This window comes from Electrophorus electricus, chromosome 6 (genome assembly GCF_013358815.1).
Source record: "Electrophorus electricus isolate fEleEle1 chromosome 6, fEleEle1.pri, whole genome shotgun sequence".
Taxonomy (NCBI): domain Eukaryota; kingdom Metazoa; phylum Chordata; class Actinopteri; order Gymnotiformes; family Gymnotidae; genus Electrophorus; species Electrophorus electricus.
In genome coordinates, this window is record NC_049540.1 from 19501649 (window position 1) to 19521131 (window position 19483).

Below are 19483 nucleotides of genomic sequence, written 5' to 3' on the forward strand. Positions count from 1 at the left end.
TAATGAACAATATCACACAGCACTTATGGGACGTGATCATAAGAAGTTGGCTAATCACTCTTCGCTTGACAAGATTTTCACAGTTTATAATTAAAGGTACAGTAAGTAATGATTTCCATTAAAAGCTGCTAAAGTATACCCCAGTGAGAGTAGTGAAGAGGACTGAGCCCCACTGCTGGGATTTGAGGCCCTGACTGGGGCTGTCAAGAAAAGAGCTGGCCATGGTCTCATTGATGACAAGGTTCTGCCTCCCCCACACAGTGTAATGACAGTCAGGGCATTGTGAATATGCATGTAAGATTTGCATATTTACTGAGGCACTCAACATTATCTTGTAATTTAAATAAATGTGATGGAAAGGTCTGTATGTGCTTTAGAATGCATATGCAATGTGGAGAGACCTATTTGGAAATCAGGACATGGCACTACTAAAGTGTGAGGAAAAACAAACTGCTTCAGATAAAATTAAAAATACTTAGCTGAATCTGTTTTTGAACGAAAGGCCGCCCTAATTTAAAGCCTTGTGATAAATGTCTCTCTTGCATATTACAGTGGGTGCGATGCTGTGGTTTTATCAACGGTTTGCCAGTTGCCTATGGCCACTCCTAACATTCTTTCCGCTATTACATTAGAACAATCAGCTTACACTTCCGCTGATTTCACTCAAAGCCTTTTTATGTACTTGTGCTGATTCGGCCCTGTGTTGAAGATTTATGTTTGCTGGATTCAGCCATTTGACTTTGCTCTGTGCACTCTAAATTAGTGTGACTCCACAAATGGGATTACGTAATACAAAGCCTACTGTTTATTTGTGTAATCATCTTCTTTGTTAGTATTATGGTGTTTAATGAACGTATGCTGAAGCTAAGATAAAACAGAATTATGTACTTTGCATGTGTGAAGTCTGCTTGGTTTATATCTTCTCTGAACTACTCTACGGTTTACAAAGATCAACTAGTCTCGTGTGACTGAAGCTCATTATCCACCTGATACCGTGTATAAAGGCACAACCATGGTCTCTTGATGGGTGATCGGGCAGTCTTACGGCGCGACTCTTGTCTGGTTCTCTCCGCAGTGTGCGCCTGTGACCTATCCAGCTCAGGCTTCTTCCAAAAGGGCGGCGAGTACCTCTGCACGGCCGATTACCAGCGCCTGTACGGCACCCGCTGCGACGGCTGTGGCGACTTCATCACCGGCGAGGTGGTGGCGGCGCTCGGCCGGGCCTACCACCCCGAGTGCTTCATCTGCAGCGCATGCAGGTAGGCAAAGGCTCTGTGGGGAAGCTGTCCACACCCTCCGCCTGTTCCACCCCTCCTCCATCCCCCATTCACATTTGCATTCACAGCATTTGCCGGACGCCCTTGTCCAGAGTGACGTTCAGAAGTGCTCGAGCAAAACATATCCTCATGCTGGCATAAATAGTTTAAAGAATGCCATCAGGCTAAAGTTTAAAGAACACGATCAGGCTAAAACTCTGGTTGAGACGAGAAAGTACAGGAAAAAGAAAAAAGAGTATGTTTATGTTAGTGCATATGTAAGTGCTTAGAGAAGAGATCAGTCTTTGAAGGCTTTCAGTGTTTCAGCTGTTCAGCTAAGCAGCATATGAACCATGATGCCAAAGAGGGGAAACCATAACACAAGCACAGTGAATAGTCTTGATGCATGTCTTCTTTGTGTCTTGATGGCTGGACGTTCAAGTCGGACAATGCTGGAACATGGCGCAGAATGGGGTGTGATAAGTGCCTTTAGATAAGCATGAGCTGGTCTGTTTGGGCTTTGTAAGCAAGCATCGGTGTCGAAGATCTCGTCGAAGATTCGTTCGAGAGGGAAAGAGTCGAGGATGTGCAAAAATGGGGAGGCATGGGAGAACAAAAGTTGAGAAGAAGTGATGTAGATGCATTGTGGACAAGGTACAGGAGTCTGACCTGGCAGGGGCAAGTTGCAGTGGTCCAACCTCAAGATGACAAGAACTGAACAAGCACCTGAGTGGCCTCCATGGAGAGAAATGGCTGGATTTCCTGGATGTTCTACAGGAGGAATATGCACAACCCAATCAAGCGAGCAATATGAGAAGACGACGATAGTATCCCGTCTCCTGCAGTCTGCGTTGATCTTCTTGTCCCTGCTGTGCATCACACACACACATCCAAACCCCCCACCCACCCCAAGCTCCACTTGGATGCCTCTGAGGTTAGCTCGGGTGGGTCTCCTTCGATCCTTTTGCGTGAAGTCATTTCCTCTGAAAATGTTCCTGTGCGAACAAAAGGACAAGTGCGCCTTTGTTCATGAAATCCCACGAAAGGGGCCTGGCTCGTCTTCTGGAGCCGTTGTGTGCAGGTGGCAGAGCGTGTTTCACCTTCCAAAGAGGAACGGCACAGAGGAAACGGTGTCATGTTTTAACGTGGCGTCTAAACAAACTGGGACATTCTTCAGCCGCAGGGCTGGAACCAGTGTCAGGAGCACTTGTCCTAGCCCTCGATTCAGTTGAGTAGCTGAGCGCGAGTGTGACAAGAGCCTTTTTCAGACCCTAGCGCATGCACTAAAAGCCTCACGTTGGAGGGGAAAGATTAGACAGGTATACGTTTTGAATGGTTTATTGACGTCCAGCAAAGTGGAACGGAAACCTCAGCTTGTGAGCACCCAGGCACATGGTCCGTGCACACATGCTGTTGTGAAATGGATGCTGGCTGTAAGAGAGTTAGCTGCTGCACCAGTAGTGAGGCTATTTAAAGTATGGCAAGGGAGGTGTCACTATGAACACAACCAGAGGGAGGTGGGTGAACACCAGGGAACACACGCATACACATGCTCACCAAATCTGCGTCGTCAAGCTGGACTCGAAACTCTTCTTCACTGTTTTTAGCGTTTGTCCTTTGAGAGATACATGAAAAGAATCACATGCCTTTAAGGTGTTCAGCAGAAGGACACACATACACACACGCATTTCTGAAGGACAGCACTGTTGCTGATTCACTGTGTCTCTTCTGAGTGTTGTATATGCACGATACTGTAGAAACAGTATTTACAGTACAGTGTCTTATCATATACACTGTCTACCACCTGTGCGTGTGTGTGAGTTGTACATCATCCTGGCACACAGTGCTGCTCCCAGTGGGGAGCTGGCTTAAGTTCTCATAAAGGAGAGCCTGAGGGAGAATCTTGACTGCCGCAGCTTTGAATTGTTCTATAAGAGTTCTCTTGGGCTCACCACAGGTGATCAAAAGAGTCCTCAGGTTGATGCTCATACCTTAAGCTTTTATTGATCACACTGCTTCTGTGCAGTACAGCACAGAAGAGATTATTCTCATGGAATGTTTGGTTCTGACTCTAAAGGTGATCTTATGAAGACCAAAGAGTGTCCACTGTCTTCACAGTGCTCTGTAGAGCAGATTTAGAGTCCAGGTCGTGTGTGTGTGTGTGTGTGTGTGTGTGTGTGTGTGTGTGTGTGTGTGTGTGTGTGTGTGTGTGTGTGTGTGTGTGCGTGTGTGTGTGCGTGTGCGAGCATGTGTGCATGTGTGGCCATGTCTAGACCGACTGGTGTGCTCTTTTCTCTTTACATCCTATGATCGAACAGCCACTCGACTGAAGTCCCATAACCTCATCAGCTGGTTTGTCTGATGACCAGTTGCTCGGAGATCAGCTAGTCTGGCCCCAGTGCAGCCATACTGCTCCTCCTCAGTAGCCAGTGCCCAGCTCCAGTAACAGCATGTCTGCAAAAAGCGGTTGTTTTAGAGTCTCACCTATAGTGTGAGCAAAGGTATAATCTCACAAAGGATTTTCAAGGTTTCAAGGGGCTCACTCACCACAATTGAGAGGGCATAAGCCACTCAGCAGTGGTTGTACAAAAGAATCAAGAATATGATAATACTTTTAGGTAGGTTAGCATATAAAGTATTATCCATGTTTCCAATGCAAAAATGCTAATCCTAAAAGAATCTTCTTAAATATATGTGTGTTTCCTCTGTGCAGCCCACACCAAAATCCTTGTCTAAGATGAGACTAACCCTATGGCACCTTTCTCTCTACTAGCTAATGCTGCCATGTTTGTCTGTGCATGTTTTAAGATGGTTTAATGTACTCCTGTGAGGGCAGAAAACATTTTCTTAGGCGATTTACAATCACCCAATTTATGGCCCCCATAAATTAGCCTTTTTAATGTGTGATTTGATGAATATGTGACTCATCTCCCATTTATGTGCTTGCATGTATGGAGAATGACACCAGTCATTACGTATAATAGGTGCTTGAAATAGCCTTTGATTATTAGATACTTCATGGGACCCTAATTAATTGCCATTTCTGGACAAATTCTTTTCTTTCAGATAATCAGATTGAAAGTCATGTAGAAATAATTTCTACCTTCCCGATGGTAGTACAAAGTAATTAGCTTCATAGCTCATCTGTCACGGTATGGCCCCTCCCCCCAAATGTCTCCCCGTGTGTGTATGTGTGCGTTCGTCTGTATGGTCACGCCCTCCCTGTGTTTCACACCTGCTCCTCATTGTGTACTGTTAGTGTGCATGTATATAAGTCTTGTGTTTGCATATGAGTGCTATCGATGTTTAACCCGGTTAGGTTGCTAGCCACGCATCCGTCTTTGTTCTGTGCTACAATAGAACGTTTCCTTGTGTTCAACACGACTCATCCCCACATCCTGCTTTGCCTCATCACGTCACAGAAACATCGAGCGCCCAAGGATGCCAGGAAAGAAAAACAAGAAAGAGAAGTGGAAGAAGGCGCATAACCGTTCCTCCCCAGCCCTTGCGGGAAATCCCTCCATATTCCTGGGCACTCTCGGTACCGCAACAAGAGTGGAGAGTGACCCTGGAAAGTTTTGGGTGGGTCCTGTGTGTAGTTCAGTAGTAGACTCGGCAGAGTCCTGCAGGCCCCCGACGGACTATGAGAGCTGGTACAAGGGAGACCAGTATCCAGTTCTGGACTTCGTGGGGTCCTATTACTCCTACGGGGACTACCGGGAGAGCTATGGGGAGTATGAACGGATGCCAGCCTCTGATCGGAAGACACTGACATCAGCTTCGGATCGGACTCAGAAGTGCATCGGGAGGAGAATCCAGCGATGGAGGTGGAGGAGGCCGTCCATAGGGATTTTCCCTCGGAGACAGATACCGTATCGACAGATTCCGAAAGCGAAGAGCCTCCGGGGCCTAAAGTACCACCTAAGGCCCCGCCCAGGAGGTACCGCTCCGGAATAAGTAGGCGGCCTAATGGGGCTTGCAGGGAGATGTCGTCATCAAAAGAGGACACTCCCTCTGTGAAAGCCCGCAGCCCAATAGCTTAGATGCCTACTTGGAAGCCTCGTAAAGGCAAGGAGGCAGAGTCGTAAAGGCAAGGAGGCAGAGTGCCTGCCCCCGAGATGGGCCAATCTGCTGGCACGTCTCCGAATGCACACGCGCCAAAGCCGGAGCCGCCGCCGCCACACAAGTCGGCAAGGGAGGATCCCATCCAGCCGGGGCAGACTCCGACCCAGCCAACGATTGGGGGACTAGCTGGGGCTCCTGCTACCTCCACCGGACTGTTTAATGGCCCTTTATGTAGTCCTGTTTTTTAACCTGTCCCGGTCACTGTGCCTATCCCAGGTCTCGATCACTGTACCTGTTACCTTGTCCCCTTTCGTGTCTGTGCCTGTTCCTGTCAGTGTGTCTGTTGTCTTCCTGTGTCTGTTGTCGCCTTGGTTCCTGTCCTTCCCTCTGCTGTCCTGCTCGCACTGGCCCGTATCAGGTCACCTCCGGCTTCGCAATTTGGCGTGGGCTTCGGGTCTGTAGCCCGATAAACTGGCACACCGGGAGTCATGCCATTGGGGAGGGGCTCTGTCACGGTATGGCCCCTCCCCCCAAATGTCTCCCCGTGTGTGTATGTGTGCGTTCGTCTGTATGGTCACGCCCTCCCTGTGTTTCACACCTGCTCCTCATTGTGTACTGTTAGTGTGCATGTATATAAGTCTTGTGTTTGCATATGAGTGCTGTCGATGTTTAACCCGGTTAGGTTGCTAGCCACGCGTCCGTCTTTGTTCTGTGCTACAATAGAATGTTTCATTCTGTTCAACACGACTCATCCCCACATCCTGCTTTGCCTCATCACGTCACATCATCTGTAAAGACTTTAGTTACACGTTTCGATAATTGCTGGAGAAGAGACATTTTTAGTTGTCTTTTCCTTTTTATAAAATATTTGGTGAGTCACATTTACTGAAGAGAAATTAAACCACTTTCATTCAGAAACTCATAAACACTTTTGAACACGTTTTTCTCTGAAAAGGTTTTTTTGTCAACCAAATAATCCATAGCACTATTTCCACTACACAGCACAGCCATTCTGAAAACACCAGAGTTGTTATTATGGTTAATACAATAATTAGCTGCAACCAAGTAATTTGATTGTTTAGAGTATAACATCATTGACACTGAAATATACATGTATCACTATGCCTTACAGGTGCATTCTGTTAACTGTTAATTACATTAACAATGGTGGTTATCTGTCTTAGACTGTAACAAACTTTTCTGAGTCACCTGTGCCACCCAAAGCAACCATCATCAGACAGACATTTCACAGATAGCACTATAAATGGAAACAATGGAAAATGTTTGTGTTGCTTGGCAACAGTTCAGATCCAGCCCAGTTGTAGATTTGTTTGTTTTGACAGAGCCAAATAAATTATTAAATAAATGAACAAATCATAATCTGTTTTTACGTTTAATTAATGTATGACACTTGTTGAATTGTTGCATTAAAGCATGCCTGTGATTATCTTTGGCACTCGGCCTGTGGCTTCATGTCAATGACTGAATTATAGCTGTGCAGCTGTTCTGATATTCAGAACTGCAATCCTTCTCATGTGATATTGCTTAAGTATAAATGTATAATTATTAAGGTATAAGGTAAGACTGTGTTTAACTTACTTCCAGAACTGAGGACTCTAATGCTTGTGGTTCAGCTTAATCAATTACAAAAATGTCTTATGTGCTACCCTTGTGTGCTACCCTTGCTTCTAAGATGTAAAAACAAGGTAATAACATGGTGTAACAACACATTGTAATAGCAATTATAATATCTGTTATTACACATTGTACTACAATGTAATAACACACTGTATTTACACATTGCGATAATAAAATGTAAATTACACCATATCATAAGGTCTAATAACAGTCTATTAACAACACATGCAATTACACATTGTAATATCAATGTAATAACAGATTGTAATTACACATTGTAAGAATAGTTTGTAAAAAATAATAATTCATTATAATAACAGTGTGTAATAACTATGTAATAAAATGTTGTAATTATATGGTATAATAACAATCTAATAACTCAATAACAGTGTAATTAAACAGTGTAATTAAATTAAACAGTGTAGTAAACAGTGTAATCATGTAAACAGTGTTGTAATAACAATGTAATAACATTTTAATTACGCATTGTAGTAATGTAATGAATTTGTTATACTTTGTATTAACAGTGTAATAAAACATTGAATTACACAACATAATGCAATGTAATAACATAGTGTAATAACAGTGTAGTAATAGTCAATAAAACACCATAATGTATTATAGTTATAAGGTAGCTTGTAAGGTTATTAAGTACACTTTACTGAGAAATTCCATATATTAAATGACTTTAACCACATTGACTAGGTAACAAGTGATTAAGTAAATAGTTTTCTTTGTTTTAATAAGAGTGTGCGTGAAACGTTGAATTAAATATTCAGCTTACCTGGACATAAAGATAATCACACACAAACATATTTTTATTGTAAATTCTTGTCAGTTGAGTACTTTTAAACAAAAACAAGTTTCATGCAATAAATACACTTAATTTCATGCACAAAGGTTCTCAATTAAAACCAGGGGTTTCGGGGTGTGTGTGTGTGTGTGTTTTTGCTATTTTGTGTGTGTGTGTGTGTGTGTGTGTGTGTGTGTGTGTATGTGTGTGTGTGAGTGAATAAGATTTATGTTTAGGCACTGACATGAGGTGCCTGTTAAGTCATTTGATCTGCTGCTCATAGATCTAAAGGTGTCATGTTATATAAGTTAACTTATTACTGCAACTGAAAAGTTGTTACTGCTAATATGTTCAGGTAGAATATTCAAAATGTTGTAGAAAATGCTATACAATGTAATACATCATCAAGGACTGACTCATGCATTTGTGTGTGAATGTGTGTGTGTGTGTGTGTGTGTGTGTGTGTGTGTGTGTGTGTGTGTGTGTGTGTGTGTGTGTGTGTGCATGCTTATGCATGTATGTGGCCTGACATGCCCCACCTCGCTGGGTCATAGGAAGCCATTCCCCATCGGAGACAGAGTGACCTTCTGCGGGAAGAAGTGTGTGTGTCAGCACTGCTCACACACGCTCAGCAGCAGCGAGCCTGTCAGAATCCACGGGCCGAGCCGTAAGTCCGCTGTCACGCTCTCTCTCCCTCTGTAACGGCGACGGCCGTTTTGTGCTCTCTGTGCCACAGTGAGCAGTGCCACTTCCTCTGGGAACAGCTGCTGCTACGTGTCTGTCACTGAGTGACAGCATGCAGAGTTATGGCCGTCTGCTGTAAACATAAAGAGGAATGGATTTCAGCACGGTGGGCTGTGCCCGTGCTCCTGACCATAGCACAGCTACAGGGCGTGTAAGAGAGCCGTCTAGCCACCTAAATGAGAACAAAGTGGGTGACCTTTACAGAGGCAAGACCCAAATACAGCCATGAGATATTTTCTACCATAACACTTTTGTCTCTCTCACATGTGCACACACATGTACACACACACACACACACACAATTATCTATAGTGCTGCTTGTGGTCCTTTTCCATTAGATTGTGACCCATGAGCATGCCTGTCATGATATTTTTCATTCTGTGAACAGCTAACTGGGCAGGACCTTGCAGTGGATGATATCCCTCTGCTTTCATGGGCACTCAGTGTGCACTACAGGAATATGCCGGATAGTATCCCTGTATAACGCTCTCTACAGCCTTACTTTCTGTATTGCCTTCAAAGGCAAAGAAGGCACATTTATTCTGATACTTTTGTTCTGATATTGTCTCTCCTGCCTGCTCTAACGTCCTTCCCATCTCTGTGGCAGACTGTGCAGGCTGTAAGGAGGAGATAACCCAGGGCCAGTCCCTGCTGGCTCTCGAAAAGCAGTGGCACGTCAGCTGCTTCAAGTGCCAGACCTGCGGCACAGTGCTCACGGGCGAGTACATCAGCAAGTAGGTCCTCGTCGGCCCCACCCACCCTCCGCTTACAGAAACACTTCGGGCTTATCTACACACTGCGCAGTCTGCAGTCACCTGGCCCACTCGATTCAAGATGTTGCGTCATTTAATGTATTTGTTAAAGCTGGAGAAAAGTGACCTTTATAGGCAGATTCAGCTACTTTGAAGGCAGTTTAGTCTCGCTCCAAAACTCTCCATAACGCCAAACCAGCCATGGCTGTGTCTGGATTTGTAGTCAACCTAATTTTTACCCACATGATCTTTCTTTATCTTTATTCAAACCCTTCTCATGTAAACTGTGCCTTTTTAGCAGCTGTCTCATAACTGGGTTGCTAGGTCGGTATATGGCTTAAATATTCCCACAAATTGACCCATACAAAATGGTCATTGTGTACTATTTGCTATGTGCACTTGTTTTTCAGAGATGGGGTTCCATACTGCGAGTCAGATTACCACAGCCAGTTCGGCATCAGGTGTGAGACCTGCCACAAATACATCAGTGGAAGAGTCCTGGAGGTGAGATCATTAGATTGGCGTTAGCTGTAAATTAGATAATAATTAACATAACTGATTATAAATTAACATATGATTAAGATTCTTTAATTGACTTGTGAGTCGCTGACTGTATAAGTTGGTGTTCAAAACACAAATTCAGCATACAATGTTACATTGTCAGTGGGAAACAGATTATTAAACAGATTAATTTAAGGTGAAGCTCCTGAAATAATGTTATTTTGCAGATAGATTTCAGGTAAAGCTCCATCTGAATCCCAAACGTGGCAAGCTAAGTTGCCCTCACTGCTTGTCTCTCTGCTCGAGAGCCCATCTATTAGCTGCATCTTTTGGAGATGACATGTGGGCTGCTTATGTAATCTGTATTTTTAGATGTTTAGTCGTCTTAGCCCAATCTCACACCACACAACTCCTGACACTTTCTACAGCTATCCTTACCTCCTCCTCACTACCTCGTTCTCTGCTCCTCTCTTTCTTTGTCTCTTTGTCATAAATTGGAAAACAGACAGAGAGATAAGCTGAATGAACAGATCAAATACTGATAAATGTCTGTGTTCTTCCCCTGTCTTGCCCTCTATATATTTTATTTTCAAAAAGGAATGAAGCAGACTGACTGAATGGCCGAATAAATAAGCCAAGAAGTGGATTTGTCCTCTAGGACTTTTTAAACCCTGCGGGAAGTGATTTTAAAGGAAGCTACTCTATTCTGGACCCAAAAGGCAGACATTCCTATAGGCACACTGATTTAAGTGTGAAACGTTTTTAGTAAATCACATTTGATCTGATCTCTTTCCCTTCTGGATGACAGTGCGTAGACAATTTTAGCATGCAAAGACCCTTGGGTCCATTACTAAGATTAGGCCTGGTCGAGTTTTAAAAAAAGGCACCTTGTATGTCAGTTGTCCATTCTCACTCACCATGCGCCATTCATGCTTCTGTTATCACCGCTACAATCGTGCATTTTTTCCTAAGTGCTTAAATGGTGCGAAATCATGTGAATGCGTCTGCTGTTCTCTGGCAGGTTACCTGCACTTACATGAATGACCAACAGAATAGGATGCCTGACGTTTCCATCGCGCGGCGCGTTAAGATGGAGCTTCTCAAACTCGGTCTTTCATGAGCCGAGGGTGGACTGCGTGCCTAATGCATTCCAATCCAAGTGCTTACAGACTGGGCTCTATAAATAGGGGGTCCCGGTTAATGCAGTGTCATCATCACTTAAGATGAAGCTCTTCTGACAAGTCTGCCACCAGTGTGTGTGTGTGTGTGTGTGTGTGTGTGTGTGTGTGTGTGTGTGTGTGTGTGTGTGTGTGTGTGTGTGTGTGTGTGTGTGTGTGTGTGTGTGTGTGTGTGTGACAGTAATAGAGAGAGAGGTGAGTTCAGGATTATCTCAAGAGAGAAAGGACAGAGGAGAGCAGCTCTTGTCACTGATGTGCAGCAGCAGGTCAGACCTCTGAACAGGGAGTCGTTTTTTCCAGTCACTCATAGTCAAGTTCCTCAATGAATATACCAAATGCAGTACTCCGTGCAAATGTCTTTTAAATGTAGACATCTGACTTTAAAATATCAGCTAGTCAGTCAAATGAAATTTAGTATCTTTTCAGATTTTTGGCAGGATGTTGAAATACCAGCTGCCTCTAGTCTCCCCACCCCTGCTTTCTCTTTTTCTCGCCGTCAGTCTCTCCCTCTATTTCTCTCTTTCTCTCTCCATATCTCTCTCTCTCTCTTCAAAGCTGGAGGAAGACAGTTGTACTAAAAAACTGTATCTTTCTGAAAGATGCAGCTGTTACGCTAAACTCCTCAGAATGGCCCCTTTCACCAGCTGACTCCCTAATTACGCTCAGAGAGCGGGACAGAGCGCAAAGCCAATTACTGCCACATCATTCAGTATGATTCCGAAGCCCCTTGCTCTCCTCCGTCGCTGCCGTCTTCCGTTCTCCTCCACTCTTCATTATTTCTGTCTTTTCCTCTCATCCAGATGCTCGTGCCTGCCCATCTGTGTCTTTACAGCAGAAAGCCCTCATCTCTCTCTCTGTCTCCCTCTCAGGCAGGCGGGAAGCACTACCACCCCACCTGTGCTCGTTGTGCACGCTGTCACATGATGTTCGCTGAGGGAGAGGAAATGTACCTGACAGGTGAGCGCTCTCTGCCAAGCCACTTCCCCAGCTCCGCTAAGCAGAACATTTTGCCCAATTTCCCTGTCTGAAATCAGACAGGTGTGTTCGATATCCGTGTGTTAAATCAGTCTGGTTGGTCTGATTTTGCTGTCTTAAATCAGTCTGGTTGGGTTGATCTCCCTGTCTTAAATCAGTCTGGTTGGGTTGATCTCCCTGTCTTAAATCAGTCCATTTTGTCCGAACTTCCCATTTTAAATCTGTCTGTTTTTAAATCGGGATTATTTTGGGTGGCAGCCCTAAAGCTAGTGCAACACATTAATGTTGCAAATAATTGCAAAATTATTGCACATTTATAAATACCAAAACATTCTTGCTGTACATTAAATCAACTGAAACATAAGTGTTGTGTCTACAGAAATTAGATTGATTGTAATATAGAGACAGATACTCAGATATCAAGACATCAATGATATTATCAAGTGTTTCTTTAAAATATATAACATACATAAAGAATTTTAGCACTTAAGTTCAAGATCAACTCTATAGTTTAAGTCTGAGGTATCTAATTATCATTACTGTAATAAAAAAATGTCATCTTCATATAATAACCTGCCATGACTCTGAAAGATTTATGTAGCTCCACAGTGTTGGTCATTCTCTTCTACTGTATATGAATCAGGAACAAATGTTCATGCTGGCCTCTCAAACACTTTCACAAATCATTAAGGCAGAGAAAGTGGTCTTTTCTCATTAAATTACAGTTGGATCCAACTGCAGTTGGTCTGTAGCCTCTGCACAAATCGATTGGTCAGTAGTATTAATAACATGAATTTTAATAATCAGTTAATGTGTTACATAACTTGTATGTGCATTTTGAAGAACATCATTACTCGTATTTCATTACAACCCAACCATACCTTAGCTAAACTGGAAAAAAAGTAAAATATCCTTAAGTGGAAAATTATTCTTACTGTCCTGCTGAACGTTTATTGGCATGGGTCCCCAGAACACTTTGCAGTCTGGAGTAACCTCATGCCAACAATGTATAAAACATTGATGTGCTTACAGTTTTGGGCGCAAGCAGTTAATTAATCGTCTAATGAAATCTCCGGGTGGATTGATTATACATTTTGTGGTGTTGAGTCTAATATTAATGCTTTGATTTGCAAGATTTGCTTAGAGGGAACTTTTTTATTTATGATGACGGTGACTGACTGGACTGAGGTTAATGATGGATTACGATCATGAAACCCAAATGGATTTGAACCAAGGCCAGAGGGGCCATATATCGCAGGCGTCCATGGACCATGCTAGTGGAATGAGATATCAGCTTACAAGCCTTTCTGCAGTACTGGCTACCACAGACATCAGGGAGGATGCACGAGGTGTGATCACAATGCTCTGTTGTTTCTCGATACAGGTTCCAATTGACTGTAACTTCCCCGTTTTTTGTAATGTAGCAGTTTTCACTAGTCGTGTGAGAGTGTTCGCACATCTGACATTGTGCATGCGTCAAGGAGGTAGGAGGGGATGCGGGCGTGCATGCATGAGTGAACGGGAGCAGCACAGAGTCGAGCCTGCCCGTGCGCGTCCCCGCTGACATACGTTCTGCCAAGGTCCCATGCGATCGATGTGTGCGAGCTGCACAGAAGTGCTGATATTCCAGCTCATCGCTTTCTTACGGCACGCGAGATACAGCATCTGAATGCTAAGGAGACAACCTTCCTTTGGGAGAGGCATGTCAGCGGGTTATGCTTCATGTGGAGATGTAAGTAGTGTCTGAGTTCTCAGTGTCAACACTCATGCGTCTCCTTCCTGTGTTTCCTCTTTCAGGCTCCGAAGTGTGGCACCCGCTGTGTAAACAGGCTGCCAAGACTGAGAAGAAACTCAGGGTAAGACTGTGGTCATCTAGCGCACTAGCAGGAATTCTAAAGCATCAGCTATAACTGGCTGTATGGTGGAATACGTGCATATTGTAGTATGCACACTGTGTGTGTGTGTGTGTGTGTGTGTGTGTGTGTGTGTGTGTGTGTGTGTGTGTGTGTGTGTGTGTGTGTATGTGTGTGTGTGTACATGTACAGTTTAGACGTACCTCAGAGGCCTCCATCTCTCCTCCTGGATCAAGTATAGGCTCCCCAAGTCGAGTCATTTGTGTAAGTAGTGCTCCATACACACACATACACACACACACACACACAAACACAGAAACACTGTCCTGCACTCCATGTTTCTTAATTGCCAGCCCTTTATGTGAAATATATGTTTTCAAATATATTTCACATAAAGGCCTTCAATAAACCCTTACAGTTTAATCTGACACTGTCGGAAAGTTGGTCAACATTGACTAATCGTGCTGTTTTTTTCAGCAGCTTTTCTCTTTATTGTACTGTTTTGCATTTGTGAGAATTATTGCATGATTTATTTATTTATTTTTGCTTGTTTTCATATATGGTGCAGCTGCATGAACAGGTGGTTCCAGCGCTCAGCAGCTTTGATTACTCAGAAAACCATGAAGCATTCCGTATGAGTGGAGTATGAAGGGAAGAGTAGTTCAGGGTAGGGTTCTGCTCTTGTTTTTCAGTGTGGCCCAGTTTTTATTGCTCCAGTGTCAGTCATTTTTTGAGCAGTCAAGACTGAGTCGATAATTATTTGAGCAGTCATGTTTGAGTTGGTAATTGTTTTGAGAGGCCATGGTTGATTAGGTAACTATTTTAGCAGTCACAATTGAGTATTTGCGGTCATTATTGAGTGGATAATTACTTAAGCAGCCATGGTTGAGTGGGGGACTATTTGATCAGTTATGGCTGAGTGGGTAAGTGTTTCTGCAACCATGCTTGAGTGGGTAACTATTATAACTTGGTGCTATAAAAATTGTCCACTCCTCTCAACATTTTTCAGTACTTGTTGTGTCCCAAATGCCATGTGTGTTCATAAGAAACTAGATTTTCCTATACACTTACCATCCACTTTATTAGAAACACCCGTGCTGCATTTTCACCTGTGCTGGACCTACACTGGAAAGTTTGTTATAGTCACCAGTCTTATAGGTGCATATGTTATAGGTGCATAATTACAGATTGTGGGCCACATGTTGCCAGGCGCAGTGCTCAACCTGACCACTGCTGAGCTGGGTGATGACTTACACGATCTGCATGATGACAGATAGCTGTATCCTATAGCTATATATCTACACTGAGTTTGCAGATCCATGTTTCTAATAAAGTGGGCAATGCATGTGCATTCATACACAACATATACTTTTGGCAGCCACTGTGTGTGTATATGTGTGTGTATATGTGTGTGTGTATGTGTGTGTGCGCGCGTGTGTGTGCATGTGTATGTGTGTGTGTGCGGACATCTTTGGTACTTGCTGTTGGAAGCCTGCTGCAATGCTAGATCCAATCTCCATCTGGATCTGAGTGTCTGCAGGCTCTCTCTCTCTCTCTCTCTCTCTCTCTCTCTCTCTCTCTCTCTCTCTCTCTCTCTCTGTGGAATCCTCACAATCGCTTCTCTCTGTTCTGTCCCTATTCTATGTTTGCTCTCCAGGCCAAAGTGGAGAATGAGAACCTCAAATGCAGGGATCTGGCTACGCTGCCTAAGATTAAAACACTTTATGACGCACAGCGGCCCGATCTCATTCCTTATGCCGCCTATCACAGATACTCCTCTGATGACAGGCTAGAGCGCTGCGGCTATGGGGAGGTACTCAGACACCAGTCTTAGCGCTACTGACTCTGGCTTCGTTCTGCTGCACCCCCCACCCCCCATCCCATCCATTCATTCAGTGTAGTGGTTTTGTGTTTCCACTCCTAGCTCCCCATAGTGCATCCGACTTCCACAGACTTACATTTTAATGTAAAATAGAATCCATGTTCACTGTCTGCTTTGGTTATGCAAATGATCCTTGGAGGGAATGGCTGCGCCGCCTGTTTTGAACGCGATTCCTGGCAAGGTGATGTTTGTGTTTGGAGAATAAGAATAGATGATAATGCACAAATGCGAGAGCTTGCATGTATTCTGGGTCTGGTGTCCACATGTTATAGCCCAACGAGTACCCCAGCGGTGTAAAGCATGGCTGCATTTAAACGCATTGCAAAGGACGAAATGCTGAAGATGCTGACGATTATGTCGATTGTATGCGAAAATCTCTGTAATAGGATTCATGCAAGTCAAACAACTATATCTTTCATATCAAGTTTCTCTTTTCCATTCTCTGCTTTCTTCTGCCATCTTCTGGCATGGGCCTGGGAAGAACGGAGTAATGGAGTGTGAAATGGATTTGTGCTTGCTTGATTTCCGCTCATGTTGCTCTCCTCTTTACTCCCCACCTCTGTGTGCGCAGTCCATGGGAACGCTCTCTCCATATTCTCAGGTAATGAAGCGCTTTCAAGCTGCTCAGCATGTTTGCTTGGCAAAAGAGAGGAGATCTTGTACGTAATGCATGTCTCCAGAGGCAGCAAGAGATATAAAAGGGAAAAATCTAATGTGACCTGATTAAGTACTTTATTTGTTATTTTCTATCATTCCTTTATAGTGACCTGATTAAGTACCTTAAGTACCTTTTGATGTCTTCGTGCCTCTGGTTTGAGATCCATGATTTTGTTTAGTCGAGGAAGCAGGTACTGTTGACATTAGCATTTCTCTGAAGTTTGGGCTTGTTTAAATTCTTCGGTGTGTCAATATTTATTAAGCTCCGAGGTAACAATGTCCTTTTGATGGTTTCAGTATGTGTTCGGTTGCTGTTTAGGCTTGTTTAAATTCTTTCTTGTGCTCTTATTTAAAGTTCACTGAGGTAACGGCGTTTGGTCAATCTGGTGCTGTTGGTTTAAGTGGTTGACATTGCATTCTGGGCAGATGATGTGGCTCCTGTCTGATTGGTTCCCCGCTCTTTCTTTAATAGGAAATCTATGATAGCCTGGACCTGAGGCATCGGCGGAGTTCTAGCCCCGGCTATATCGACTCGCCTACCTACAGCCGCCAGGGCCTGTCGCCCACCATGCCTCGCTCCCCTCAGCTCTACCGCCGCTCTGGTCAGTCCTCGACTTGCTCGCTCTCTCTCTCTCTCTCTCTCTCTCTCTCTCTCTCTCTCTTTCTCTCTCTCTCTCTCTCTCCCTCCAGGAGAGGCGCCACCCTGGCAGGCTTACCAGGCATAAAAGTGGTGCCTGTGAATCTGAAAGCCATGTTTCATATATGTCATCTTTGAGGCTGACGTATGTATGTGGATGGAACTGCGAGTTAGGGTCAGGGTGGATTACGGAGGTCGCAGCACAAGAAGCCCTTCAAAGACACACGACACAAAACTTAGGACTTCTTCACGTGAGAACTATGCGCAGCCACTGCACGGTTAATCTACCCACATTCTTTTGAAGTCCATCTTCACATTTGGTGTCAGTATGATAATACCATAGCATCGTGTTACAAGGTTTGAAACCTCAAAGAAAAATGATGTGTTGGACTCCTCCAGAACTGTCCATACCATCTGTTTCTAGTTGGGTTTTCCCAGTAGAAGATGGATTTTGCTGCCATTATTTGACTTGCAACATGCCATATTACATCATATATATGTTTCTGATTGTAGTATCTGAAACAGTGTCTCTGGAAAACTCTTTTAGATTCCACTGTCTCATTAAAATAATTTATGATTTAGGAAATGCAGTTTAGGAACTGCTAAATGCAGTTTAAACTTTTCCCTTAATTACATCATAAATGTCCTCTCTCTTTGGCTTCAATGATATTTTTGCCATGAACATTTAGTATTTGATCATTGAACTGTAACAGGTATTCCTGGGTTAGTAATGTTTAATGAGAGTGAAATATTCCATAACATGAATGCTAAAGGAAACCTGCTATCAACTTTACATTTTTCATTTCTTCTTTTTGAGTTTTCTCCTTTTGACTTTGGTCTTTCCATCTGTAGGCATGTTGTGCTTATATACTAAACAGATCCCTCGCTGGCTAGCAAGTAGGCCAGTCTATGGTTAGTAACATGGGAATGGGGCGGGTCAAGCCTGGGCTCACGCTCTGCTTTCCTTGGCTGTGATTGGTCTTGGGTTGACAGCAGGTACTGAGAGTGGCAGGAGCTCTCCCTATTACAGTCAGCTTGATGCCAGGTGCAACACACCCACCATGTACCAAGCTCCCAAGCATTTTCATGTTCCAGGTAGGCCACTGCTTTTCTCCTCGTCTGTTCTGCCCATCCATCCCTATTCCACCAACAGCCTCAGCAAGTTAATGATCCAGAGTCTGAAGGCCACTGGTAGCTTTATGAATCACACATGATAACGCTAGTCTTCTCTCCTCTTATCCATCACATACTCTCCATCACAAACCCATAAAATGTCACCATCAACAACAGTTTTTCTTCTCTGAGAGGTTCCTTGATTTACTAGTGCTTTCACTTGATGTTCTTGGCCAATTTGTCAATATTGCTCAAGTAACGTTTACAAGCTAGGTGTACCAACAGTGGTGTTTAAGAAAACATTATACTGTTTTATGGAGCTGTGACCATTTAATCATATCATTTAAAACTGCACTCGGTACATTTATTTGCTTTGAATGGAAGACTTCCATAGAAAACTCTCATGGGACCCATTAATCAGTTTAAACCCTACTGTCAGTGTTTTGTGTTTAACAGTTGCTCGGATGAACTGACTCCCAAGTCTTCCTGTGTCAGTACTCGTGTGTCGCTGCCCCATTGGAACATCCCAGATACCAGAGATTACATTAGTGGCGCTTTAGCTGCTGACCTTGAAGGCTTCCATTGGCTTTGCAACACCCGCTTCCATGCTCGTCCACGTCTTTACTTGACAAAGATGTCAAGTCTGGCAGCACAAGGGAGCAGTAAGAAAAAGCAGGAAAATTCCTTACATTTTCCACCAAGCTAACACGTGGCCCCTGTTAAACGTGCAGAAAACTCTTAGGCTGCTTTATAAACCCAGAGATATTTCACTCTACCCAAAGACCTAGAACTGCCTGTCCAGCCACACTGAGGATTGGAGGCCTTAATAGGAATCGACTGTGACCAGCTTGTCACTAACCCATTCTCCCCTTTACCTTTGGGTCCAGTTCGATCACAATGCCCTGGTTTCCTTCACGGCTCCTGCATCACCCTCTTTTCTCTGTCTGTCTTTAGCCACTGGAGAGTCTAACATCTACAGAAAGCCCCCCATCTATAAGAGACATAATGGTATTTGTTTGGATGCTTCCTCGCCTCTGTCCTTTCTCTCATTCTCGAGATAATCAGCATAGTGCGTCCCATGAGTTTGCAGTGTTTGCTGTGTCTCCAGCACCAGATGGCGTTGTCCACTAATGCCAGCGCTGAAAATGTAGTGCTTATTTGATAAGAAAATGTACTTTCTATAAGAAGGCAGCCTCATTATTTATGATTTGTGAAGTCACCTGGCACCGGAGACAGTAATGTTTTGTTTGAACGTGCAAATGAATCATAATAAAATGGTAATGAAATACCTTTGAAGTTAAGCCAAATGTTACAATCTCAAGCTCGATGACTTGCAATGCAGAACCAATGCCTGGTTGTAGGTCACCCGTTTCTGTGAGGCAACTGTATGAAGCATAACAGCGTTTCGGCGGCTTTGCTTTTGTGGTTGTTTGCATGTG

The 19483-nt window shown here is 43.8% G+C and overlaps 1 protein-coding gene across 8 annotated transcripts in view; it reads left to right on the plus strand.

The window, feature by feature from the left end:
* Positions 1-19483, plus strand: part of LOC113571271 (actin-binding LIM protein 3-like) — a 58227-nt gene that overhangs the window by 31507 nt on the left and 7237 nt on the right. For 2 of the 8 annotated variants that reach the window (XM_027000117.2, XM_027000116.2), the window contains exons 3-14: positions 1076-1259; positions 8307-8419; positions 9104-9230; positions 9659-9752; positions 11797-11884; positions 13700-13758; positions 13948-14019; positions 15413-15568; positions 16119-16238; positions 16767-16896; positions 17925-18026; positions 18999-19052. In XM_027000117.2, coding sequence (XP_026855918.2) covers positions 1076-1259; positions 8307-8419; positions 9104-9230; positions 9659-9752; positions 11797-11884; positions 13700-13758; positions 13948-14019; positions 15413-15568; positions 16119-16238; positions 16767-16896; positions 17925-18026; positions 18999-19052 — 1299 coding nt within the window. The remainder of the gene's footprint in view (positions 1-1075; positions 1260-8306; positions 8420-9103; positions 9231-9658; positions 9753-11796; positions 11885-13699; positions 13759-13947; positions 14020-15412; positions 15569-16118; positions 16239-16766; positions 16897-17924; positions 18027-18998; positions 19053-19483) is intronic. The other 6 variants (XM_027000118.2, XM_027000119.2, XM_027000121.2 and 3 more) reach the window with 6 other exon arrangements.